Source organism: Oncorhynchus gorbuscha, linkage group LG09 (genome assembly GCF_021184085.1).
Source record: "Oncorhynchus gorbuscha isolate QuinsamMale2020 ecotype Even-year linkage group LG09, OgorEven_v1.0, whole genome shotgun sequence".
In the NCBI taxonomy this organism is placed as follows: domain Eukaryota; kingdom Metazoa; phylum Chordata; class Actinopteri; order Salmoniformes; family Salmonidae; genus Oncorhynchus; species Oncorhynchus gorbuscha.
Genome location: NC_060181.1, coordinates 37,591,477 through 37,617,903, shown reverse-complemented (window position 1 = coordinate 37,617,903; position 26,427 = coordinate 37,591,477). Strand labels below are relative to the sequence as shown.

At 43.4% G+C, this 26,427-nt stretch overlaps 1 protein-coding gene across 4 annotated transcripts in view; it reads right to left on the bottom strand.

Annotated features, from left to right (window-relative positions):
- Positions 1–6,946: 6,946 nt before the first annotated feature.
- Positions 6,947–26,427, bottom strand: part of LOC124043506 (collagen alpha-1(XIV) chain-like) — a 102,367-nt gene continuing 82,886 nt past the window's right edge. For 2 of the 4 annotated variants that reach the window (XM_046362173.1, XM_046362177.1), the window contains 5 exons: positions 26,297–26,363; positions 25,895–26,083; positions 22,369–22,446; positions 21,051–21,206; positions 6,947–8,506 (listed from right to left, as the gene is read on the bottom strand). In XM_046362173.1, coding sequence (XP_046218129.1) covers positions 8,193–8,506; positions 21,051–21,206; positions 22,369–22,446; positions 25,895–26,083; positions 26,297–26,363 — 804 coding nt within the window. In that variant the 3' untranslated portion in view covers positions 6,947–8,192. Of the gene's footprint in view, positions 8,507–10,193; positions 10,565–21,050; positions 21,207–22,368; positions 22,447–25,894; positions 26,084–26,296; positions 26,364–26,427 lie in introns of those variants that run through there. The other 2 variants (XM_046362174.1, XM_046362176.1) reach the window with 2 other exon arrangements.

Here is a 26,427-nt window from a genome sequence, read left to right as displayed (position 1 = left end):
ACACAAGTGAAAAATATTGGTGTAAAACATGGTAATTGTGGCATCTTTATGTAACGCTGTGACTCAATATGTCATCGGAATGTACCTGTAAATTACCTGGTTGTTTGCTTTGACAGCTCGCACAGTAGAGAGCGAAACATCTGCCACTCTGTATTCTTCTCCCGGATGATACTTCTCTTCCTTCACTTGACCTAAATACTTAGTAACCTAGAGGTGATCGTGACATGACTTGTCTGAAATCAGATAAAACATTCCTTATAGGGTGTTTATGTTTTGTGTGTGTTTGAGTTTGTGAAAGTGAAAGAGGAAGAGGGGAGAAGAGAATTGAGAAAGACCAGGTGAAAGTAATTTGTAACTTTGCCTTTAGGGGATCCTTTTTTTGAGTATGGAGGCAGTTATGTAGGCAGGCTCCTCTTCACATTATCGCTGTTTCTATTACGTTTCAAACGCCCTTATATCCCACAAGTAACTGAATGAAGTCTAAGGTCAGACATTAGTCAGGCATTCTGTCTTGAGATAAAGTTCAAAGGTACACTTTGACAATGATGTTATTTTATGCCTTCATTATGCATTGATAGACCAACTTTGAGCTATCTGAATTTCTATTTGAACTATTACAGCCTGTAAATAGCACATTGCAGTAGTCTACACTTGTATTCAAACTCCAAAACTGTAATTGCACTTACATCCACCAAAATGAAGATGATTGATCTACCATCTACAGTTGAAGTCGGAAGTTAACATACATTTCAGTTGGAGTCATTAAAATTCGGACCACTCCGCAAATTTCTTGTTAACGAACTATAGTTTTGGCAAGTCGGTTAGGGCTTCTACTTTGTGCATGACACAAGTCATTTTTCCAACAATTGTTTACAGACAGATTTTTTTCACTTATAATTCACTGTAACACAATTCCAGTGGGTCAGAAGTTTACATACACTAAGTTGACTGTGCCTTTAAACAGCTTGGGAAATTCCAGAAAATGATGTCATGGCTTTAGAAGCTTTTGATAGGCTAATTGACATAATTTGAGTCTATTGGAGGTGTACCTGTGGATGTATTTCAAGGCCTACCTTCAAACTCAGTGCCTATTTGCTTGACATCATGGGAAAATCAAAAGAAATCCGCCAAAACCTCAGAAAAAATAATCATATCACCTCCACCTTACCGGCCACCCTAGACCTACTTCAGTTTGCATACCGCCAGGTCCAGAGACGACGCAATTGCCATCACACTGCACACTGCCCTATCCCATCTGGACCAAAAGAATACCTATGTAAGAATGCTGTTCATTGACCTCTGTTCAGCATTCAACACCATAGTACCCTCCAAGGTGATCATCAAGCAGGAGGCCCTGGGTCTCAACCCCGCCCTGTGCAATTGGGTCCTGGACTTTCTGACGGCCCACCCTCAGGCCTCCAACTCAATCATCAAATTTGCAGACAACACAACTGTAGTGGGCTTGATTGCCAACAACAACAATACAGCCTACAGGGAGGAGGTGAGGGCATTCGGAGTGCGGTGTCAGGAAAACAACATCTCACTCAACGTCAATAAAACAAAGGAGATGATTGTGGACTTCAGGAAACAGCAGAGTGAGCACCCCCCTATCCACATTGAAGGGACAGTAGTGGAGAAGGTGGAAAGTTTTAAGTTCCTCAGCATACACATCACAGACCAACTGAAATGGTCCACCCACACAGACAGTGTAGTGAAGAAGGCTCAACAGTGCCTCCTCAACCTCAGGAGGCTGAATAAATTTGGCTTGTCACCCAAAACCCTGACAAACTTTTACAGATGCACAATCGAGAGCATCCTGTCGGGCTGTATCACAGCCTGGTACGACAACTGCACAACCCTCAACCTCAAGGCTCTCCAGAGGGTGGTATGGTCTGCACAACGCATCACCGGGGGCAAACTACATGCCCTCCATGACACCTACAGCACCCGATGTCACAGGAAGGCCAAAAAGATCATCAACGACATCAACCACCTGAGCCACTACCTGTTCACACCGCTACCATCCAGAAGGCGAGGTCAGTACAGGTGCATCAAAGCTGGGACCCTGAGACTGAAAAACAGCTTCTATCTCAAGGCCATCAGACTGCTAAACAGCAATCACTAACTCAGAGAGGCTGCTGTCTACATGGAGACCCAATTACTAGCCACTTTAATAAATGGATCGCTACTCACTTTATACAATGCCACTCTAAATAATGACACATTAATAATGTTTATATATTTTACATTACTCTTATCACATGTACAGTTGAAGCCGGAAGTGTACATGCACTTACGTTGTAGTCATTAAAACTTGTTTTTCAGACACTCCACAAATTTCTTGTTAACAAACTATAGTTTTGGCAAGTCGGTTAGGACATCTACTTTGTGCATGACACAAGTCATTTTTCCAGCAATTGTTTAATTCCAGTGGGTCAGAAGTTTACATACACTAAGTTGACTGGGCCTTTAAACAGCTTGGGAAATGATAGGCTAATTGACAACATTTGAAGGTGTACCTGTGGATGTATTTCAAGGCCTACCTTTAAACTCAGTGCCTCTTTGCTTGACATCATGGGAAAATCAAAAGAAATCAGCCAAAACCTTAGAAAAAAATTGTAGACCTCCACAAGTCTGGCTCATCCTTGGGAGCAATTTCCAAACGCCTGAAGGTACAATGTTTATCTGTACAAACAATTGTACGCAAATATAAACACCATGGCACTACGCAGCCGTCATACCACTCAGGAAGGAGTGGTGCGAAAAGTGCAAATCAATCCCAGAACAACAGCAAAGGACCTTGTGAAAATGTTGGAGGAAATGGGTACAAAAGTATCTATATCCACAGTAAAACGAGTCCTATATCGACATAACCTGAAAGGCCGCTCAGCAAGGAAGAAGCCACTGCTCCAAAACCGCCATAAAAAAGTCAGACTACGGTTTGCAACTGCACATGGGGACAAAGATCGTACTTTTTCTAGAAATGTCCGCTGGTCTTTTGAAACAAAAATAGAACTGTTTGGCCATAATGACCATCGTTATGTTTGGAGGAAAAAGGGGGAGGCTTGCAAGCCGAAGAACACCAACCCAACCAGGAAGCACGGGGATGGCAGCATCATGTTGTGGGGGTGCTTTGCTGCAGGAGGGACTGGTGCACTTCACAAAATAGATGGCATCATGAGGTAGTAAAATGATGTGGATATATTGAAGCAACGTCTCAAGACATCAGTCAGGAAGTTAAAGCTTGGTCGCAAATGGGTCTTCCAAATGGACAATGACCCCAAGCATACTTCCAAAGTTATGGCAAAATGGCTTAAGGACAACAAAGTCAAGGTATTGGAGTGGCCATCACAAGGCCCTGACCTCAATCCTACAGAAAATTTGTGGTCAGAACTGAAAAAGTGTGTGTGAGCAAGGAGGCCTACAAACCTGACTCAGTTACACCAGCTCTGTCAGGAGGAATGGGCCAAAATCCACCCAACTTATTGTGGGAAGGTTGTGAAAGGCTACCCAAAATGTTTGACCCAAATTAAACAATTTAAAGCCAATGCTACCAAATACTAATTGAGTGTATGTAAACTTCTGACCCACTGGGAATGTGATGAAAGAAATAAAAGCAGAAATAAATAATTCTCTCTACTATTATTCTTGACATTTCACATTCTTAAAATAAAGTGGTGATCCTAACTGACCTAAGACAGGGAATTTTTACTCTGATTAAATGTCAGGAATTGTGAAAAACTGAGTTTAAATGTATTTGGCTAAGGTGTATGTAAACTTCCGACTTCAACTGTACCTGCCACATGGTTTATAAGGGGGCTGTTTGCTTGTTACTGGGATGGTGGAGCCCTGTTTGTTATTGGGATGGTGGAGGCCTGTTTGTTATTGGGATGGTGGAGGCCTCCGCTTGTTATTTGGATGGTGGAGGCCTGTTTGTTATTGGTATAGTGGAGGCATGTTTGTTATTGGGATGGTGGAGGCCTGTTTGTTATTGGGATGGTGGAGGCTTCCGCTTGTTATTTGGATGGTGGAGGCCTGTTTGTTAATGGTATAGTGGAGGCCTGTTTGTTATTGGGATGGTGGAGCCCTGTTTGTTATTGGGATGGTGGAGGCCTGTTTGTTATTGGGATGGTGGAGGCCTGTTTGTTATTTGGATGGTGGAGGCCTTTTTGTTATTGGGATGGTGGAGGCTTCCGCTTGTTATTTGGATGGTGGAGGCCTGTTTGTTATTGGTATAGTGGAGGCCTGTTTGTTATTGGGATGGTGGAGGCCTGTTTGTTATTGGGATGGTGGAGCCCTGTTTGTTATTGGGATGGTGGAGGCCTGTTTGTTATTGGGATGGTGGAGGCCTGTTTGTTATTTGGATGGTGGAGGCCTGTTTGTTATTGGGATGGTGGAGGCCTGTTTGTTATTTGGATGGTGGAGGCCTGTTTGTTATTTGGATGGTGGAGGCCTGTTTGTTATTGGTATAGTGGAGGCCTGTTTGTTATTGGGATGGTGGAGGCCTGTTTGTTATTGGGATGGTGGAGGCCTGTTTGTTATTGGGATGGTGGAGGCCTCCGCTTGTTATTTGGATGGTGGAGGCCTGTTTGTTATTGGTATAGTGGAGGCCTGTTTGTTATTGGGATGGTGGAGCCCTGTTTGTTATTGGGATGGTGGAGCCCTGTTTGTTATTGGGATGGTGGAGGCCTGTTTGTTATTGGGATGGTGGAGGCCTCCGCTTGTTATTTGGATGGTGGAGGCCTGTTTGTTATTGGGATGGTGGAGGCCTCCGCTTGTTATTTGGATGGTGGAGGCCTGTTTGTTATTGGGATGGTGGAGGCCTCCGCTTGTTATTTGGATGGTGGAGGCCTGTTTGTTATTGGTATAGTGGAGGCCTGTTTGTTATTGGGATGGTGGAGCCCTGTTTGTTATTGGGATGGTGGAGCCCTGTTTGTTATTGGGATGGTGGAGGCCTGTTTGTTATTGGGATGGTGGAGGCCTCCGCTTGTTATTTGGATGGTGGAGGCCTGTTTGTTATTGGGATGGTGGAGGCCTCCGCTTGTTATTGGGATGGTGGAGGCCTGTTTGTTATTGGGATGGTGGAGGCCTCCGCTTGTTATTTGGATGGTGGAGGCCTGTTTGTTATTGGGATGGTGGAGCCCTGTTTGTTATTGGGATGGTGGAGCCCTGTTTGTTATTGGGATGGTGGAGGCCTGTTTGTTATTGGGATGGTGGAGGCCTCCGCTTGTTATTTGGATGGTGGAGGCCTGTTTGTTATTGGTATAGTGGAGGCCTGTTTGTTATTGGGATGGTGGAGGCCTGTTTGTTATTGGGATGGTGGAGGCCTCTGTATGTTATTGGGATGGTGGAGGCCTCTATATTATTGGGATGGTGGAGGCCTGTTTGTTATTGGGATGGTGGAGGCCTCTGTTTGTTATTGGAATGGTGGAGGCCTCTGTTTGTTATTGGAATGGTGGAGGCCTGTATGTTATTGGGATGGTGGAGGCCTCTGTATGTTATTGGGATGATGGAGGCCTGTATGTTATTGGGATGGTGGAGGCCTGTATGTTATTGGGATGGTGGAGGCCTCTGTATGTTATTGGGATGATGGAGGCCTGTATGTTATTGGGATGGTGGAGGCCTGTATGTTATTGGGATGGTGGAGGCCTCTGTTTGTTATTGGGATGATGTAGGCCTGTATGTTATTGGACTGGTGGAGGCCTCTGTATGTTATTGGGATGATGTAGGCCTGTATGTTATTGGGATGGTGGAGGCCTCCAGAGAAGATAAGTACTTTCGCCTTTGTTTATGAAGCAGCCGCAGAGATTCTCACACCAAGGGACAACAGAACACCCAGGAGCGTGACACCCACTTCTTGATGCCATCTCTGTGATTGTGTTTTTCTTTTGATGGCCTCAAAGCTCCACTTTAAAGCCAAGTGTCATCACCTACTGTAGTTTTCCTTAAGGCATGGTAGTGGTTTCCCTATGGCTATGAAGCACTTGAATGGAGGTAAATGTAGTAAATGCCTGGGCTGGGCTAATCATCTGGAAATTAAGCTTTTCCCCAAGGTGGGTTTGAGGGCAAGTTGCTCAATCTGGGCTCTGGCTGGCTGTTGGGAAGCAGCAGGATGAAATGGAGGAAGAGCATGATTAGAGATCATAGAGGAAGAAGAGCGCGATTTTATCAGATACTACTTATCAAAAGCCTTGCACACTTAATTGCACATATTTCGGTGTGTATCTTTCATGACTGTGGCAATGACATTCAGTCCATGGTGTTCACAGTAATGATCTTTCATCACCTGGAGAAAAAAGGCAGACCAATGTACAGGGGTACCTGTCTGTCTGTATGTCTGTCTGTCACTAGGCCCCACTTAGCAGCGTGATTCCAGGGGATCTAACATCTGGCCTGGAGACTTCCTGGGTGCAGAACATGTAATTACACCTCCCCTCGGGAGGCGGCAGAAATAATAGCGAGGCAGACTCTACTCTCACTCTGCAATTAGACAGAGGGAGAACGTTTCTGGTGTCACACCGTTTCGGTGTGTGTCAGTTCCATCAGTTCATTTGGTTGTAAGTCCTATGTAGAGTGCAAGATGCTGATGACGAAGGTAGAAAAGGGAAAAAGGCAATGTACTGAAAAAGCGGTGATAGTGTATAGCTTAGTGATTAAAAATAAGAAAGTATTGCCCACTGCTTGCTTGCAAAGTTTCAATGCATCCCTTTTCAAGTGCCGATTGCTAAGAAAACCACGGCAAGTATTAAGGATGTCATCTAGAAGACTCTCAGCCAAAGCAAGTACACATTGCTTTGGAGTTGCCATCTATGCGGGTCCTCTAGTAATGAAAAGTATTTTAACTGAAAATGTAATTTAAGTTCTACCATTGGTTCAATTGAAGTGCATGCTATTAGGCCTGCTAGTCGGAGAAAACAAAAACATCCATATGAACAAAGAAGCAGTGTTGAGAGTACCCACTGTGACTAATGGTTATACTTCAATTTTATTGTTTGAAAAATCAATACCAAGTAAAAAATAAATGACTTTCTTGATAGAACCATATTCTGATGAGAGGGGCCACAGTGGCCTGTTCCACATAGTTTATCTCTTGAGCTCTGCAAGGCTAATAGACCACAGGCCTAACAACTCATCACAATACTTTAGGGGTTCTGGAGACCATATTCCGAGACACTTGCAATAAAACAAACATTTATTAAAAAATAATTTAACTAATAATCTTGTTATATTACATGTTTAGCGCCTTCTCAAACACCCTTTGAAGACATTTCCTAAAAATACAAAGAGAGACATGTTTGTAGCGAACACTGCAATGGAGGTATTAGTTGGGCTATATGGCTTGACCCTGTCAAGATATGAACACATATATGTTGTATCCTTTGGCTGGGGACAAAATAGCACTATAAATTGATATGGAATGATTAGATGATAAACAAATACACATGCAAATATTACAATATGGGACATTTCCTCAAAATAAATAATAATAATTGGAGAATAACTTGTCATATTGAGTCTGTTTATAATGTTAGTTGGGTAGTTATCAATATAGGTAGTTATATTCACTACTAATATGACCAAGTAGTAGATCGTTAATATTCCATTTTATTTTCAAAATGTTCAAAGAGCACTTGCTATCCATTCTTGAGTAATATCCTAGCCAGAAAAGCTCCCATTGAACTGAAATATTACTACTATACTATTTACTATACTATACTATAACATACTAAACTATATTATATTATACTACACTACGCTGTAGGCCTTCCAGTATTTACTAAGATCATAAACGAGCACTTGAAGTAAACCGCAACCAGGATATTGATAAATTGCATTAAATGAGATAAGGTTGTATGCTGAAAACAAAAAGAAAACAACAATACAAATGTATCTCTTGATGTAACTGATTTACACACAAAAATCTGACCACACTGGAACCAACAGTACATAACCCCTATCTACACCACCAACCACAACACTTCCAGATAGAAGAAGAGGAGAAGATGGTCCCTCCCACTCTCTGCTCCAACCTCCACCACCCTTCCCCTCCTATATGTCCCTTTGACATTGACATCAGGCACTTTATGATAGTCCTTAGACCCCCCTTTGGATATTTATCCCTCCAACTGAACAGCCCCAACTCCTGTCGTGTATCCCCGACTTCCGCAAGGCTCTCCTTAGCTTGTTCTCCCTCATGGGACAACCATCTTCCTCTCCCCCGGCTCCTCTTCTTCTTTCTTATCATTCTTGTCAGCCAGGCTCCTGTAGGAGCGGTGGATCCCGGGGGTCCTCAGCACCTCGTCTCCCTGGGTGAGGCCTGGGTCCTCGGGCACGACTGGTCGAGGCGCCGGGTAGTTGGGCTGATAGTACTCGGAGGGGTAGCCCCCCTCGCCATACCTATAGGGGTCCTCCTCCTCCACCTCGTCATAGTTCTGGTAGGTGTTGGGGGGCAATTGGACTAAGGGAAGATTGTGGCGGTCAGATGTGTCACCACCGATGCCACCCTCTATAGCCACCGTGGCCACCCCCAAAGCGTGCATGTGTTTATTTGTTTTTGATTGGGTTAGCGGGACAGGACAGGAAGGAGGCAGAGACACACAGGAAGAACAGTGTTAGCGTCGACATCAAAGCGGCCAGAAGAGTTAAAGAGGTGTAGGGAGGAGCAACACTGACAAGGTAAAGAGATCTAAGTGGTTCTCTTACTAAATATATGAGAAAGCTCAACTGAATAACGCATCAAATGACAATCAGTATTAGTCGACCACTAATATATTTGGAATATAAAAACTGTACACATTCACTGCAGAAGCATAGAGAAGCCTTGGATAAAATATATACTAAACTCAGCAAAAAAAGAAACATCCCTTTGTCATGACCCTGTCTTTCAAAGATAATTCTTAAAAATGTCTTCTCAGATCTTCATTGTAAAGGGTTTAAACACTGTTTCCCATGCTTGTTCAATGAACCATAAACTATTAATGAACACGCACCTGTGGAACGGTCGTTAAGACACTAACAGCTTTCAGACGGTAGGCAATTAAGGTCACAGTTATGTAAACTTAGGACACTAAAGAGGCCTTTTTACTGACTCTGAAAAACACCAAAAGAAAGATGCCAGGGTCCCTGCTCATTTGCGTGAACGTGCCTTAGGCATGCTGTAAGGAGGCATGAGGACCGCAGATGTGGCAAGGGCAAAAAATTGCAATGTCCGTACTGTGAGACGTCTAAGACAGTGCTACAGGGAGACTGGACAGACAGCTGACCATCCTCGCAGTGGCAGACCACGTGTAACATCACCTGCACAGGATCTGTACATCCAATCATCACACCTGCCAGACAAGTACAGGATGGCAACAACAACAGCCCGAGTTACACCATTAACGCACAATGCCTCCATCAGTGCTCAGACTATCCACAATAGGCTGAGAAAGGCTGGACTGAGGGCTTGTAGGCCTGTTGTAAGGCAGGTCCTCACCAGACATCACCGGCAACAACGTTGCCTATGGGCACAAACCCACCGTCACTGGACCAGACAGGACTGGCAAAAAGTGCTCTTCACCGACGAGTCGCGTTTTTGTCTCACCAGGGGTGATGGTCGGATTCACATTTACAGTCGAAGGAATGAGTGTTACACCGAGGCCTGTACTCTGGAGTGGGATCGATTTGGAGGTGGAGGGTCCATCATAGTCTGGGGCGGTGTGTCACAGCATCATCGGACTGAGCTTGTTGTCATTGCAGGCAATCTCAGCGCTGTGCGTTACAGGGAAGACATCTTCCTCCTTCATGTGGTACCCTTCATGCAAGCTCATCCTGACATGACCCTCCAGCATGACAATACCACCAGCCATACTGCTTGTTCTGTGTGTGATTTCCTGCAAGACAGGAGTGTCAGTGTTCTGCCATGGCCAACGAAGAGCCCGGATCTCAATCCAATTGAGCACGCCTGGGACCTGTTGGATTGGATGTTGAGGGCTAGGTCTAGGGCTATTCCCCCCAGAAATGTCCAGGTGCCTTGGTGGAATAGTGGGGTAACATCTCACAGCAAGAACTGGCAAATCTGGTGCAGTCCATGAGGAGGAGATGCACTGCAGTACTTAATGCAGCTGGTGGCCACACCAGATACTGACCGTTACTTTTGATTTTGACCCCTCCTTTGTTCAGGGACACATTATTCAATTTCTGTGAGTCATATCTGTGGAACTTGTTCAGTTTATGTCTCAGTTGTTGTATCTTGTTATGGTCATACAAATATTTACACATGCTAAGTTTTCTGAAAATAAACACAGTTGACAGTTTCTTTTTTTGCTGAGTTTAGCTTGTATGCGCTGAAACATAAAAATGCATTTATGGCTAAATGAGTTATTGTCTCAGGCTCAGGTAGAATGTTTTTCTACAAAGAGAAGGACTTTGAACATCTTTATGGCAAACAAAGCAGTAGTTGTTGTTGACCGAAAAAAAACAGGGGATATTGGAAGGGGGTAGAATGAAGCGACAAGCCTGTCTTGCCTCACACCTCCACTACAACCCTTTTTGAATGCTGCTCGCTACCAATACTTTTGTTGGACTTCAGTAAGAGAAAGTAGAGGGAGAAAGAGGGAGACACACACATACCACAGGTCAGACAGACGAGACAAAATCACATGCTGGTATTACTCACACTGAGGAGTACATGGAGAACACCGCCGGCCTTTCTAGCCGTACAATGTGCTCACCGTACCGTCTTTTCCTCAGAGAAAAGGGTGATAGAGACAGACATCATCGATGGTCTAGGTGTCCATGCACACATGCATTTACAGTTAGGGCGCTACAGATTGTATCCACACTCACAATATCCAGTATATTAGATGATGAACCATCTAAGAAATAAGGTTGAGGGGGTGTGGTATATGGCCAATATACCACAGCTAAGGGCTGTTCTTTTGTACGACAAACGCGGAGTGCCTGGATACAGCCCTTAGCCGTGGTATATGGGCCATATACCACAAACCCCCAAGGTGCCTTATTGCTATTCTAAATGGGTTATTCAACGTAATTAGAGCAGTAAAAATAAATGTTTTGTCATACCTGTGCTCTACGTTCTGATATACCACGGCTGTCAACCAATCAGCATTCAGGGCTTGAACCACCCAGTTTATAATGTTGAATTAATCACATGACTGTAAAGATGCAGAATTGTCTTTTTGAAACTTGGTCAGATATGGCCATACTTGACGCAATAGCGTGGTATGTACATGAACATATTGAAATATGACTTATCGTGATAAGGCTTTAAAAGTTTAGAGATATTTTGTCGGAATAACTATAATTGACATAAATACATGATGTCACAAGCATTCACAAATATCTATTAGGTCTATAGAACTTTAAACAAGCAAGATTGTTTGAATTCAATTCCACAACCTAAGATACTGGGATAAAGACATGGCGGCAAAACATTTTTTTCTCACATACCATTCATTGTATGAATTCAACACATTGTAAGTCATTGTTTCCAAGCTAAATTCTGCATCTTGGGTGCATTTTGTATTTCAAGGTGCTTAAATGACAACAGGAACTATTGGATTCATAAATAAACCATATGCTCAGACATCTTACTGTAAAACCATCAGATAATAGAATGGGCAAATATTTTTCCTGAGCTGTCAAAAACAGAGAATAAAGGACATCCACTCATTTATTTTAATGAGGTTCAGTCCTGAGGTTAATCAAGTGAGCCTCAATTGATTTGAATTCGAAGTCTATTAAGTATAAAGTAAATAAATGCCAATTACTTAAATATATCTCAGTATGGGCATCCAAATTAAATTTGGGTAACTGGTAAGTTAGTACTACAATAGAGTAGATGATTGAGAACTTTCTATTCAAGATAGGTCATGTTTAGGGTTTAATATTTTCCCGGTATTTTACAAATGTTCCATCGCAAGAATAAATCAATTTTCTCCTGGGTAACCCGGAATTTCCCGGGTGTCATTCTAAAGCATTATAAAGCATATACATATGTCTGAATTTGATTAGAGGGTTGATCAGCATGAACATTCAAGCCTGATGCTACCTGAGCCTGGTGGGCCAAACATTAAATACATGTTATGAACCCAAGCCCCAAAAAGTCCAAATGACAGTCCCATTATCAAATCAAATCAAATTGTATTTGTCACATAAGAATGGTTAGCAGATGTTAATGCGAGTGTAGCGAAATGCTTGTGCTTCTAGTTCCGACAGTGCAGTAATATCTAACAAGTAATCTAACAATTCCTACACAACAACCTAATATACACAAATCTAAAGGGGTGAATGAGAATATGTACATGCCAGTATATGGATGAGCGATGGCTGAGTGGCATAGGTGCAATAGATGGAAAAAATACAGTATATACAGTTGAAGTCGGAAGTTTACCTTAGTTTACATACAGTGCCTTGCGAAAGTATTCGGCCCCCTTGAACTTTGCGACCTTTTGACACATTTCAGGCTTCAAACATAAAGATATAAAACTGTATTTTTTTGTGAAGAATCAACAACAAGTGGGACACAATCATGAAGTGGAACGACATTTATTAATACTTTGTAGCGCCACCTTTTGCTGCGATTACAGCTGTAAGTCGCTTGGGGTATGTCTCTATCAGTTTTGCACATCGAGAGACTGAAATTTTTTCCCATTCCTCCTTGCAAAACAGCTCGAGCTCTGAGGTTGGATGGAGAGCATTTGTGAACAGCAGTTTTCAGTTCCTTCCAAAGATTCTCGATTGGATTCAGGTCTGGACTTTGACTTGGCCATTCTAACACCTGTATATGTTTATTTTTGAACCATTCCATTGTAGATTTTGCTTTATGTTTTGGATCATTGTCTTGTTGGAAGACAAATCTCCGTCCCAGTCTCAGGTCTTTTGCAGACTCCATCAGGTTTTCTTCCAGAATGGTCCTGTATTTGGCTCCATCCATCTTCCCATCAATTTCAACCATCTTCCCTGTCCCTGCTGAAGAAAAGCAGGCCCAAACCATGATGCTGCCACCACCATGTTTGACAGTGGGGATGGTGTGTTCAGGGTGTTGCTTTTACCCCCAACATAACGTTTTGCATTGTTGCCAAAAAGTTCAATTTTGGTTTCATCTGACCAGAGCACCTTCTTCCACATGTTTGGTGTGTCTCCCAAGTGGCTTGTGGCAAACTTTAAACAACACTTTTTATGGATATCTTTAAGAAATGGCTTTCTTCTTGCCACTCTTCCATAAAGGCCAGATTTGTGCAATATACGACTGATTGTTGTCCTATGGACAGAGTCTCCCACCTCAGCTGTAGATCTCTGCAGTTCATCCAGAGTGATCATGGGCCTCTTGGCTGCATCTCTGATCAGTCTTCTCCTTGTATGAGCTGAAAGTTTAGAGGGACGGCCAGGTCTTGGTAGATTTGCAATGGTCTGATACTCCTTCCATTTCAATATTACCGCTTGCACAGTGCTCCTTGGGATGTTTAAAGCTTGGGAAATCTTTTTGCATCCAAATCCGGCTTTAAACTTCTTCACAACAGTATATCGGACCTGCCTGGTGTGTTCCTTGTTCTTCATGATGCTCTCTGCACTTTTAACGGACCTCTGAGACTATCACAGTGCAGGTGCATTTATACGGAGACTTGATTACACACAGGTGGATTGTATATATCATCATTAGTCATTTAGGTCAACATTGGATCATTCAGAGATCCTCACTGAACTTCTGGAGAGAGTTTGCTGCACTGAAAGTAAAGGGGCTGAATAATTTTGCACGCCCAATTTTTCAGTTTTTTGATTTGTTAAAAAAGTTTGAAATATCCAATAAATGTCGTTCCACTTCATGATTGTGTCCCACTTGTTGTTGATTCTTCACAATAAAATACAGTTTTATATCTTTATGTTTGAAGCCTGAAATGTGGCAAAAGGTCGCAAAGTTCAAGGGGGCCGAATACTTTCGCAAGGCACTGTACACCTTAATACATTTAAACTCAGCTTTTCACAATTCCTGACATTTAATCAGAGTAAAAAAAGTCCCTGTCTTAGGTCAGTTAGGATCACCACTTTATTTTAAGAATGTGAAATGTCAGACTAATATCAGAGAGAATGATTTATTTCAGCTTTTATTTCTTTCCTCACATTCCCAGTGGGTCAGAAGTTTACATACACTCAATTAGTATTTGGTAGCATTGCCTTGAAATTGTTTAACTTGGGTCAAACGTTTCGGGTAGCCTTCCACAACCTTCCCACAATAAGTTGGGGGAATTTTGGCCCATTCCTCCTGACAGTGCTGGTGTAACTGATTCAGGTTTGTAGGCCTCCTTGCTCGCACACACTTTTTCAGTTCTGATCACGAATTGTCTGTGGGATTGAGGTCAGGGCCTTGTGATGGCCACTCCAATACCTTGACTTTGTTGTCCTTAAGCCATTTTGCCACAACTTTGGAAGTATGCTTGGGGTCATTGTCCATTTGGAAGACCCATTTGCGACCAAGCTTTAACTTATATAATAATAATAATATATGCCATTTAGCAGACGCTTTTATCCAAAGCGACTTACAGTCATGTGTGCATACATTCTACGTATGGGTGGTCCCGGGGATCGAACCCACTACCCTGGCGTTACAAGCGCCATGCTCTACCAACTGAGCTACAGAAGGACCACCAACTTCCTGACTGATGTCTTGAGACGTTGCTTCAATATATCCACATCATTTTACTACCTCATGATGACATCTATTTGTGCACCAGTCCCTCCTGCAGCAAAGCACCCCCACAACTTGATGCTGCCAACCCTGTGCTTCATGGTTGGGATTGTGTTCCTCGGCTTGCAAGCATCCCTTTTTTTCTTCAAACATAACAATGGTCATTATGGCCATACAGTTCTATTTTTGTTTCATCAGACCAGAGGAATCAAAAAGTACGATCTTAGTCCCCATGTGCAGTTGCAAACTGCTTTGTTTATGTCGGTTTTGGAGCAGTGGCTTCTTCCTTGCTGAGCGGCCTTTCAGGTTATGTCGATATAGGACTCGTTTTACTGTGGATATAGATACTTTTGCACCTGTTTCCTCCAGCATCTTCACAAGGTCCTTTGCTGGTGTTCTGGGGTTGCACTTTTTGCACCAAAGATGAGCGTGGTACCTTCAAGCTTTTGGAAATTGCTCACAAGAATGAACCAGACCTGTGGAGGTCTACAATTTTTTTCTAAGGTTTTGGCTGATTTCTTTTGATTTTCCCATGATGTCAAGCAAAGAGGCACTGAGTTTAAAGGTAGGCCTTGAAATACATCCACATGTACACCTTCAAATGTTGTCAATTAGCCTATCATTTCCCAAGCTGTTTAAAGGCACAGTCAACTTAGTGTATGTAAACTTCTGACCCACTGGAATTGTGATACTGTTAGTTATAAGTGAAATAATCTGTTTGTAAACAATTGTTGGAAAAATGACCTGTGTCATGCACAAATTAGATGTCCTAACCAACTTGCCAAAACTATAGTTTGTTAACAAGAAATTTGTGGAGTGTCATTAAAAACGAGTTTTAATGACTACAACCTAAATGCATGTAGACTTCCGACTTCAACTGTACATGTGATAAGAGTAATGTAAAATATATAAACAGTATTAATGTGTCATTATTTAGAGTGGCATAGTATAAAGTGACTAGCGATCCATTTATTAAAGTGGCTAGTAATTGGGTCTCCATGTAGACAGCAGCCTCTCTGAGTTAGTGATTGCTGTTTAGCAGTCTGATGGCCTTGAGATAGAAGCTGTTTTTCAGTCTCTGTGTCCCAGCTTTGATGCACCTGTACTGACCTCGCCTTTTGGATGGTAGCGGTGTGAACAGGTAGTGGTTCAGGTGGTTGATGTCGTTGATGATCTTTTTGGCCTTCCTGTGACATCGTGTGCTGTAGGTGTCATGGAGGGCAGGTAGTTTGCCCCCAGTGATGCGTTGTGCAGACCGTACCACCCTCTGGAGAGCCTTGAGGTTGAGGGTTGTGCAGTTGTCGTACCAGGCTGTGATACAGCCCGACAGGATGCTATCGATTGTACATCTGTAAAAGTTTGTCAGGGTTTTGGGTGACAAGCCAAATTTCTTCAGTCTCCTGAGGTTGAAGAGGCGCTGTTGAGCCTTCTTCACTACACTGTCTGTGTGGGTGGACCATTTCAGTTGGTCTGTGATGTGTATGCTGAGGAGCTTAAAACTTTCCACCTTCTGCACTGCTGTCCCTACTACATTTAACATTTACATTTAAGTCATTTAGCAGACGCTCTTATCCAGAGCGACTTACAAATTGGTGCATTCACCTTACAGTTGTGTTGTCTGCAAATTTGATGATTGAGTTGGAGGCCTGGGGGCGGGCCGTCAGAAAGTCCAGGACCAAATTGCACAGGGCGAGGTTGAGACCCAGGGCCTCCAGCTTGATGATCACCTTGGAGGGTACTATGGTGTTGAATGCTGAGTTGAGGTCAATGAACAGCATTCTTACATAGGTATTAATTTGGTCCAGATGGGATAGGGCAGTGTGATGGCAATTGCGTCATCTCTGGACCTGGCGGTATGCAAACTGAAGTAGGTCTAGGGTGGCCGGTAAGGTGGAGGTGATATGATCCTTGACTAGTCTCCCAAAGCACTTCATGATGACAGTAGTGAGTTCTACAGGGCAGTAGTCATTTAGTTCAGTTATCTTTGCCTTCTTGAGTACAGGAACAGTGGTAGCCATCTTGAAGCATGTGGGCACAACAGACTGGGATAGGGAGCGATTGAATATGTCTGTAAACACACCAAAAAGCTGGTCTGCCCATGCTCTGAGGACGCGGCTAGGGATGCCGTCTGGGCCAGCAGCCTTGCGAGTGTTAACACGTTTAAATATTTTACTCACATCATCCACAGAGGAGAGGGGGAGGCGTAGTCCTTGGCACTGTATTATCCTAAAAATAATTATATTATAATACACCTCAAAAGAAATTAGTTTGCATTTTGGCGCAGTCCAGGCAGTGCTGAGAGGGATATTTTGGCCTGCTCTTTGTTCGGGGAGCCTCAACGGTGGCACTATATTATCCTCAAAGCAGGCAAAGAAGGTGTTTAGTTTGTCTGGAAGTGTGACATTGGTGTTCGTGACGTGGCAGGTTCTTTTTGCAGTCCCTGATTTCCTGTAGACATATGCCACATATGTCTCGTGTCTGAGCCGTTGAATTGCGACTCTACCTTGTCCCTGTACTTGCATTTCGCTTGTTGATTGTCTTGCGGAGGGAATAACTACACTATTTATATTCAGTCATATTCCCATTATCCAATACATACAGTGCATTCGGAAAGTATTCAGACCCCTTCCCTATTTCCCTACCTCTTCAATCTACACACAATAACAGGTTTTTAGAAATCTTTGCAAAAAAAAAATGTATTTACATATGTATTCAGACCCTTTGCTATAAGACTCAAAATTGAAGGGCCTTGGTCAGGGAGGTAACCAAGAACCCAATGGTCCCTCTGACAGAGCTCCAGAGTTCCTCTGTGGAGAACCTTCCAGAAGGACAACCATTTCTGCAGAACCCCATCAATCAGACCTTTATGGTAGTGGCCAGAGGGAAGCCACTCCTCAGGAAAAGGCACATGACAGCTCGCTTGAAGTTTGCCAAAAGGCATCTTAAGGTCTCTCAGACCATGAGAAGCAAGATTCTCTGGTCTGATGAAACCAAGATTGAACTTTTTGGCCTGAATGCCAAGCGTCATATTTGGAGGAAACCTGGCACCATCCTTTCGTTGAAGCATGGTGGTGGCAGCATCATGCTGTGGGGATGCTATTCAGCGGCAGGGGCTGGGAGACTAGTCAGGATCGAGAGAAAGCTGAACGGAGCAAAGTAAAGGGAGATCATTGATGAAAACCTGCTCAAGAGTGCTCAGGACCTCAGACTGGAGCGAAGGTTCACCTTCCAACAGGACAACGAGCCTAAGCACACAGCCAAGTCCCTGAAAGGCCTTGAGTCGCCCAGCCAAAGCGCAGACTTGAACCCAATCAAACATCTCTGGAGAGACCTGAAAATAGATGCTCCCTATCCAACCTGAAAGAGCTTGAGAGGCTCTGCGAAGAAGAATGGAAGAAACTCCCCAAATAACACAACTGACTAGGTTTCCCAGTGCCAACCTTGTAGCGTCATACCCAAGAAGACTTGAGGCTGCCAAAGGTGCTTCAACAAAGTACTGAGTAAAGTGTCTGAATAATTATGTAAATGTGATACTTAATAATCTTTTTGCAAAAAAAATTAAATAAATGTTTTTTGCTTCGTCATATTGGGTTATTGTGTGTAGATTTATGAGGGGAAAAAACTATTTAATCCATTTTAGAATAAGACTGTAACGTAACAAAAAAAGTCAAGGGGTCTGAATCCTTTCCAAATGCACTGATATATTTTATTTAACCTTTATTTAACTAGGCAAGTCAATTAAGAACAAATTCTTATTTACAATGACAGCCTACCCCGGCCATATCCGGCTATGATATACAGTAGACCACTGCACATTATGCACGGCAGAAAAATATAAAGGCCCATAGTTGTACCTAGCTATAGGTTATGCTCTCTTGGGGAAATAAGTTTAACTAGCTCCAGTAGGCTAATCTTTTTGAGTGTGTATTGTATTGCAATATACTGAATTACACAAATCGTTCAAACCATGGTAAAGCAGAAGAGAACATGCAATTCTGGTGCAAAACATGAGGCCTAAAAAGTTACAAGTACATGCTAGCAAATTTTATTTTAATTTTGAAATATAAAGTGCTTGTAAGTAAGCATTTCAGTGTAAGGTCTACTACACCTGTTGTATTTGGCGCACGTGACAAATAACATATGAAGAATTTGACCTTACAGTGAAATGCTTACTTTACAAGCCCTTAACCAACAATGCAGCCAAGAATAAATAAATAAAACATACATTTGTATAATTGGAAGGCCCCAAAAATTGTCAAAGATTTCAGTCACCCAAGTCATAGAGTGTTGTCTCTGCTACAGCACAGCAAGCGGTACTAGACCGCCAAGTCTTGGACCTAAAGGTTCCTTAACAGCTTCTACCCCCAAGCCATAAGACTGATGAACAATTAATCAAATGGCCAGCTGGACTATTTACATTGACCCCCCCTTTGTTTTTACACTGCTGTTTATTACCTCTGCAGTCACTTTACCCTTACCTACATGTACAAATTACCTCGACTAACCTGTACCCCTGGCGCACATTGTCTCGGTACCGGTACCCCTTGTATATAGCCTTGTTATTGTTATTTTATTGTGTTACTTTTTATTTAATTACAAATTGTATTTATTTAGTAAATATTATCTTAACTCTATTTCTTGAACTGCATTGTTGGTTAAGGGCTTGTAAGTAAGCATTTCACGATAAGGTCTACACTTGTTGTATGTGCATGTGACACATACCATTTGATTTGATATATCTTTCATAATATCTCCCCTAATGTTATTAGCCAACATACTCTTTCTATCTCTATTTTTGCTTTATTCCTTCATCGCTTTCAACAGTTAAATGGAAAACGTTTCGTGGTCATAATCTTCCTCATTCTAATGTTATCCTTGAATAATATAGGACTAGAATTGGATGCAGAAGGCTAAATAACTGCTATAGCCTACCACCATCGCACATTCGCGAGTTCTATCGGCTGGAGTACCCGTGAGTTCTATCGGCTGGAGGTATTTATCAATCAGCAAAAAAGAGCTTGCGCCCCTCTTCGAATAGTCTATTGGTATAAGAAATGCTAAAAAAGTTATGTCCAGCAAGCTATTTAGTCTAGCTTTTCCTGCATGGGACTCCAAGAGCTAAGGAGCGTTTATTAAGGAGAGGTCTGCGGAGCACAGGTGCTTGCATACTGCACAAGAGACAGAGGCATTGAGTTAGAAGATTATTATACATAACCCATCACTAATTAGCTAAATATAAGGCTAATACTGCATTGAATTTATTACCTGAAAGAGGTAGGCTAGAACATATACTGTATATAGGGCTATATATCAAATATAGAAGAGGATGATCTATTTTGTATAAAATTGGAATGGAATTGATGGAGAGAGAGAAAGACTGCGAGAGACTGCTTGCACGTGTTCTGATTTAAAGCAAAGATATTCGAGTGATATGCTTTTTTCCCCTGCAGCTGCAAATAATAAATAAAAATCTTTACAATTACAAAACAAGGTGACACCTGAAATTCAGATGGATATGGGTAAATTAGAGGCGCATTCGGTCTTTATATTACTGTAGCATAGGCTATGCTGCAGCAAATGTAGGCCTACCTGTCTCACGAAAAAAAGTGACCATAATACAGTAGGTCTACATGCACTGTGAATTGCGCTCCATACAGACATGGGATATCTGTCCCCACTGTGAGCGTTAATTCATCATGCAGATGCTGAAGAGAGGCCAGATTTAGACATTGCATACCCTTTAACAGTTCCATTTCACGCCATGCTGTTCAGACAAATAATTTTCAAATAAAATAAAATCAATTTATAATAATTGACAGTTTTCTCACAGTTATTTATCCCGGGAAAAGGGAGTGATTTTGGGAGGTAACCGGGTTACCGCCATTCAACCCTAGTCATGTTGTCTTAGCTTCACCTTGAAATACAGTGAGTGTGGATAAAGGTGTGATTCGGGTCAACCCTCTGGCAGATTTAACCCAATGAGAGCTCTTTGCTCAGGTCTCCCTGTCAAAGAGCTTCTGATGGATTAAATTCGTTAGTGATTGATTGACAGGGTATGATACAATACATCAGATATAAAGACATAAAAAAGGCCAGATTCAGTCCGAACCCTTTGACATATTCTCTGATTACAAACCCTCAGCCTTACTCAAGAATTTAGGGTTTTTAAAGCATTCTCAGAGAGTCTATCCCCAGGTAAGTGTTATCTACCCAACAACATGATGGGAATGACAATGGAATTCTCTATACATGGCAAAAACAATTAGATCTAATGTATTGGACTTTGTATTTTATATCATTTTATGTTGCCTTGTTGTGTTTTGGTGTGTTTACAGTGGTAAGGGATGATGATTGTCATAATTACCTCCTACGTTGTAGCCCACACAGGAGTTCTGGTCACAGTATCCAGGAGGTCCAGCCGACCCCACTGGTCCAGGGATACCCGGCCGCCCAGGGGTTCCAGGGTTCCCCGGCTGACCAGATGGACCCTGGCTACCTGTCCGGCCCTGACCCGTTGGTCCTGGAGGAGAGGTAAGGAAAAGGCGGAGAAAGGGAGGAAGTGTGTTTTAATACAACAAATACATTTTCAATTAACAATGAAGGTTTTAACTTTGAGCTACATTCCGAAGTGAAATCATCATGTGAAATGTTAAGACAAACCTTTGAAACATGATGGCATTATTATTGTCTTCATTGTGACTAAGTTAAAGGGGTAGTTCACCCAAATTACACATTGGTTTCCTTACCCATTTGTGGCGCAAATCCCAAACAAATCACGGGACCGATATTAGCATCATGTCCAAATAATACGAAAGTATCTAAAATGTATTATAAAGCTCAACAAAGTCATTTATAGATGTTTTGAAGATAATGTGCGAATAATGCTAATATCAGTCCCATGACTTGAATGCGATTTGTGCCGCAAATGATAAAACATTAGCATGTGGAAGCAGTGGCAGAGAAATCAAAGTATGGATTGCTGTCATATCTTATCCATAGACTGCTGACAGGGTTAGGGAACCAATAAATAATTTTATAATTTGGGTGAACTATCCCTTTAAATCTAGTAGTGTGCTTTGAAACAGAATCCATGATTAGGCCACACTTCCGCACATTTACCATTACCCAGCGGTCAGTACCAATAAGCATAAGCTTTTGTGTCTTTTCATCAGACCCAAAATGCTATTATTACTGAGCTGTCTCCATCAGGAAATGCTATGAATATCCTTTTTCAAATATCCTTGGGGGTACTCATCTCCCGCATGCCAGATTCCTGAAGTGTTCTCTCAGAGTTCTCTCCTGTGGCCCAACCTGGCAACTGCTTCAGGATTTCAATCAACACACTGTATCAGCTAGACCACAATCAATACAGGAGTCAATAGCTATGCCCTCTAATAAGGTTTCATTAAACCAGTAAGGGCAGCTTAATGAATAACAACCAAAGTAAATTAAATAAAACTCAAGCTACCCTCTCCATTTCATATTTTACCCTTGAATCAAGACTGCTTAATCAAAAGCAGATCAGATGACTTCCTATTTTGTAATCCACCTGCTCAACAGATGTTGATTTCCTCTGCAAAGGCTCGGTAGCAAAGGAAGTCCCTGGAGGAAAATTGAAGTTGGAACTGTACAGTTTTTTTTGGGAGGGGGGGGGGGGGTTCAGCGAGCATTGTTTTGGTTACCTGGGGGCCCGACAGGGCCTCTGGGACCCTGGACTCCTGCGCCTGGGCTTCCCTTGTCACCCTTCTCTCCTGACAAACCTGGACCAGACAGAGACCAACGGGACACACACTTTGACAAAATGCAGAGAAGTGGGCATGCTTATCTCCTTTCCGTATTATATCACCATCAGCACTAAAAGTGGCATGAACAATATTGTAGATCTACCTGTGTAATCATTTTATTCTGATTATATTAGTGTGTCACACCCTTATCTGTTTCACCTGTCTTTGTGCTTGTCTCTACCCCCTCCAGGTGTCACCCATCTTCCCCATTATCCCCTGTGTATTTATACCTGTGTTATCTGTTTGTTTGTTGCCAGTTAATTTTGTTTCAAATCAAATCAAATTTTATTTGTCACATACACATGGTTAGCAGATGTTAATGCGAGTGTAGCGAAATGCTTGTGCTTCTAGTTCCGACAATGCAGTGATAACCAACAAGTAATCTAACTAACAATTCCAAAACTACTGTCTTATACACAGTGTAAGGGGATAAAGAATATGTACATAAGGATATATGAATGAGTGATGGTACAGAGCAGCATACAGTAGATGGTATCGAGTACATTATATACATATGAGATGAGTATGTAGACAAAGTAAACAAAGTGGCAAAGTTAAAGTGGCTAGTGATACATGTATTACATAAGGATGCAGTCGATGATGTAGAGTACAGTATATACATATGCATATGAGATGAATAATGTAGGGTAAGTAACATTATATAAGGTAGCATTGTTTAAAGTGGCTAGTGATATATTTACATCATTTCCCATCAAATCCCATTATTAAAGTGGCTGGAGTTGGGTCAGTGTCAATGACAGTGTGTTGGCAGCAGCCACCCAATGTTAGTGGTGGCTGTTTAACAGTCTGATGGCCTTGAGATAGAAGCTGTTTTTCAGTCTCTCGGTCCCAGCTTTGATGCACCTGTACTGACCTCGCCTTCTGGATGATAGCGGGGTGAACAGGCAGTGGTTCGGGTGGTTGATGTCCTTGATGATCTTTATGGCCTTCCTGTAACATCGGATGGTGTAGGTGTCCTGGAGGGCAGGTAGTTTGCCCCCGGTGTTGCATTGTGCAGACCTCACTACTCTCTGGAGAGCCTTACGGTTGACGGTGAAGCAGTTGCCGTACCAGGCGGTGATACAGCCTGCCAGGATGCTCTCGATTGTGCATCTGTAGAAGTTTGTGAGTGCTTTTGGTGACAAGCCGAATTTCTTCAGCCTCCTGAGGTTCTTCACGACGCTGTCAGTGTGAGTGGACCAATTCAGTTTGTCTGTGATGTGTATGCCGAGGAACTTAAAACTTGCTACCCTCTCCACTACTGTTCCATCGATGTGGATAGGGGGGTGTTCCCTCTGCTGTTTCCTGAAGTCCACAATCATCTCCTTAGTTTTGTTGACGTTGAGTGTGAGGTTATTTTCGTGACACCACATTTCGAGGGCCCTCACCTCCTCCCTGTAGGCCGTCTCGTCGTTGTTGGTAATCAAGCCTACCACTGTTGTGTCGTCCGCAAACTTGATGATTGAGTTGGAGGCGTGCGTGGCCACGCAGTCGTGGGTGAACAGGGAGTACAGGAGAGGGCTCAGAACGCACCCTTGTGGGGCCCCCGTGTTGAGGATCAGCGGGGAGGAGATGTTGTTGCCTACCCTCACCACCTGGGGGCGGCCCGTCAGGAAGTCCAATACCCAGTTGCACAGGGGGGGGTCGAGACCCAGGGTCTCGAGCTTGATGACGAGCTTGGAGGGTACTATGGTGTTGAATGCCGAGCTGTAGTCGATGAACAGCATTCTCACATAGGTATTCCTCTTGTCCAGGTGGGTTAGGGCAGTGTGCAGTGTGGTTGAGATTGCATCGTCTGTGGACCTATTTGGGCGGTAAGCAAATTGGAGTGGGTCTAGGGTGTCAGGTAGGGTGGAGGTGATATGGTCCTTGACTAGTCTCTCAAAGCACTTCATGATGACGGAAGTGAGTGCTACGGGGCGGTAGTCATTTAGCTCAGTTACCTTAGCTTTCTTGGGAACAGGAACAATGGTGGCCCTCTTGAAGCATGAGGGAACAGCAGACTGGTATAGGGATTGATTGAATATGTCCGTAAACACACCGGCCAGCTGGTCTGCGCATGCTCTGAGGGCGCGGCTGGGGATGCCGTCTGGGCTTGCAGCCTTGCGAGGGTTAACACGTTTAAATGTCTTACTCACCTCGGCTGCAGTGAAGGAGAGACCGCATGTTTTCGTTGCAGGCTGTGTCAGTGGTACTGTATTGTCCTCAAAGCGGGCAAAAAAGTTATTTAGTCTGCCTGGGAGCAAGACATCCTGGTCCGTGACTGGGCTGGGTTTCTTCTTGTAGTCCGTGATTGACTGTAGACCCTGCCACATGCCTCTTGTGTCTGAGCCATTGAATTGAGATTCCACTTTGTCTCTGTACTGACGCTTAGCTTGTTTAATAGCCTTGCGGAGGGAATAGCTGCATTGTTTATATTCTGTCATGTTTCCGGTCACCTTGCCCTGATTAAAAGCAGTGGTTCGCGCTTTCAGTTTCACGCGAATGCTGCCATCAATCCACGGTTTCTGGTTAGGGAATGTTTTTATCGGTGCTATGGGAACGACATCTTCGACGCACGTTCTAATGAACTCTCACACAGAATCAGCGTATTCGTCAATATTTTTATCTGACGCAATACGAAACATGTCCCAGTCCACGTGATGGAAGCAGTCTTGGAGTGTGGAGTCAGCTTGGTCTGACCAGCGTTGGACAGACCTCAGCGTGGGAGCCTCTTGTTTTAGTTTCTGCCTGTAGGCAGGGATCAGCAAAATGAAACCTACCAGCGTTTGTTCCCCTGCTCCCGTCTGTGCTTGCTCCTGTTTTCAACCCAATTGAGCCGCACTGCTTCTTGACACAATTCCTGCTTAACCCGTGAGCCAGCCGCACCAATGTGTCGGAAGAAATACGTACACCTGGCAACTGTATCAGTGTGCATTGCGCCTGGCCCGCCACAGGAGTCGCTAGAGCTGCGACAGAGCCTGTACTTGAACCAGGATCTCTAGTGGCACAGCTAGCACTGTGGTGCAGTGCCTTAGACCAATGTGCCACTCGGAGGCCCTGCCTCACTGGATTATTGACCCCTGCCTGCCCTGACCCTGCCTGCCGTTCTATACCTTGGCCCAATTCACTGGATTATTGACCCCTGCATGCCCTGACCCTGAGACTGCCTGCCGTTCTGGACCTTTTGTACCTTCTTTGGATTACTGACATCTGCCTGCCTTTGACCTTTCGTTTGCCTGCCCCTGTACTAGAAATACATTTTTGTTTCTTCGACACTGTCTGCATCTGGGTCATACCTGAAACCTGATAAATTATGTTTTAATACGTTACCTGGCAGTATCATTTACTGTAATATCGTATCCCACAAGCTTATGGCATAGGTTACATGACTATATCTTCACTTGAAAGCTTAAGTTAAATCGGAGCCTTCTCTATACAGTACCTCTGGCTCCTGCTTGTCCATTTTCTCCGTTGGACCCGGGGAACCCTGGTCTGCCCGGGGGCCCCTGCTCTCCCTGTGGTCCTGGGCCGCCCTGCCGCCCAGGCTCTCCTGGGGGACCTGGAACGGTGCGGACGGAGACGGGTGCGCTGGGGATGTGGTTAAGGATGGAGCTGTAGCGAGCCATGTGACCTGTGGGACAGACGTCAGGCAGAGGTCAGTGGCGCATGAACGGATGACAATGGCAAAATACCCTTACACTTCCATAGACAACACTCACATTTTCATGTACTGTATACCCCTTCCACAGAATACACTTACACTCAAAGACACAATACCTATGCAATCACACATCCACACACACACAGGAAGAGAGCCAGATGGAGGATTATAAAAATGACTCACTCTGTATCAGTTGCTCACAGACCTGCCGGGCAATTGCTTGGACCGATGCCTGGGATTGCAGGTCACCCTGGAGAGGAAAAAACACATGGTGACACCAAGTCCACGGCTACACTCCAACCTGTTTTATCGTC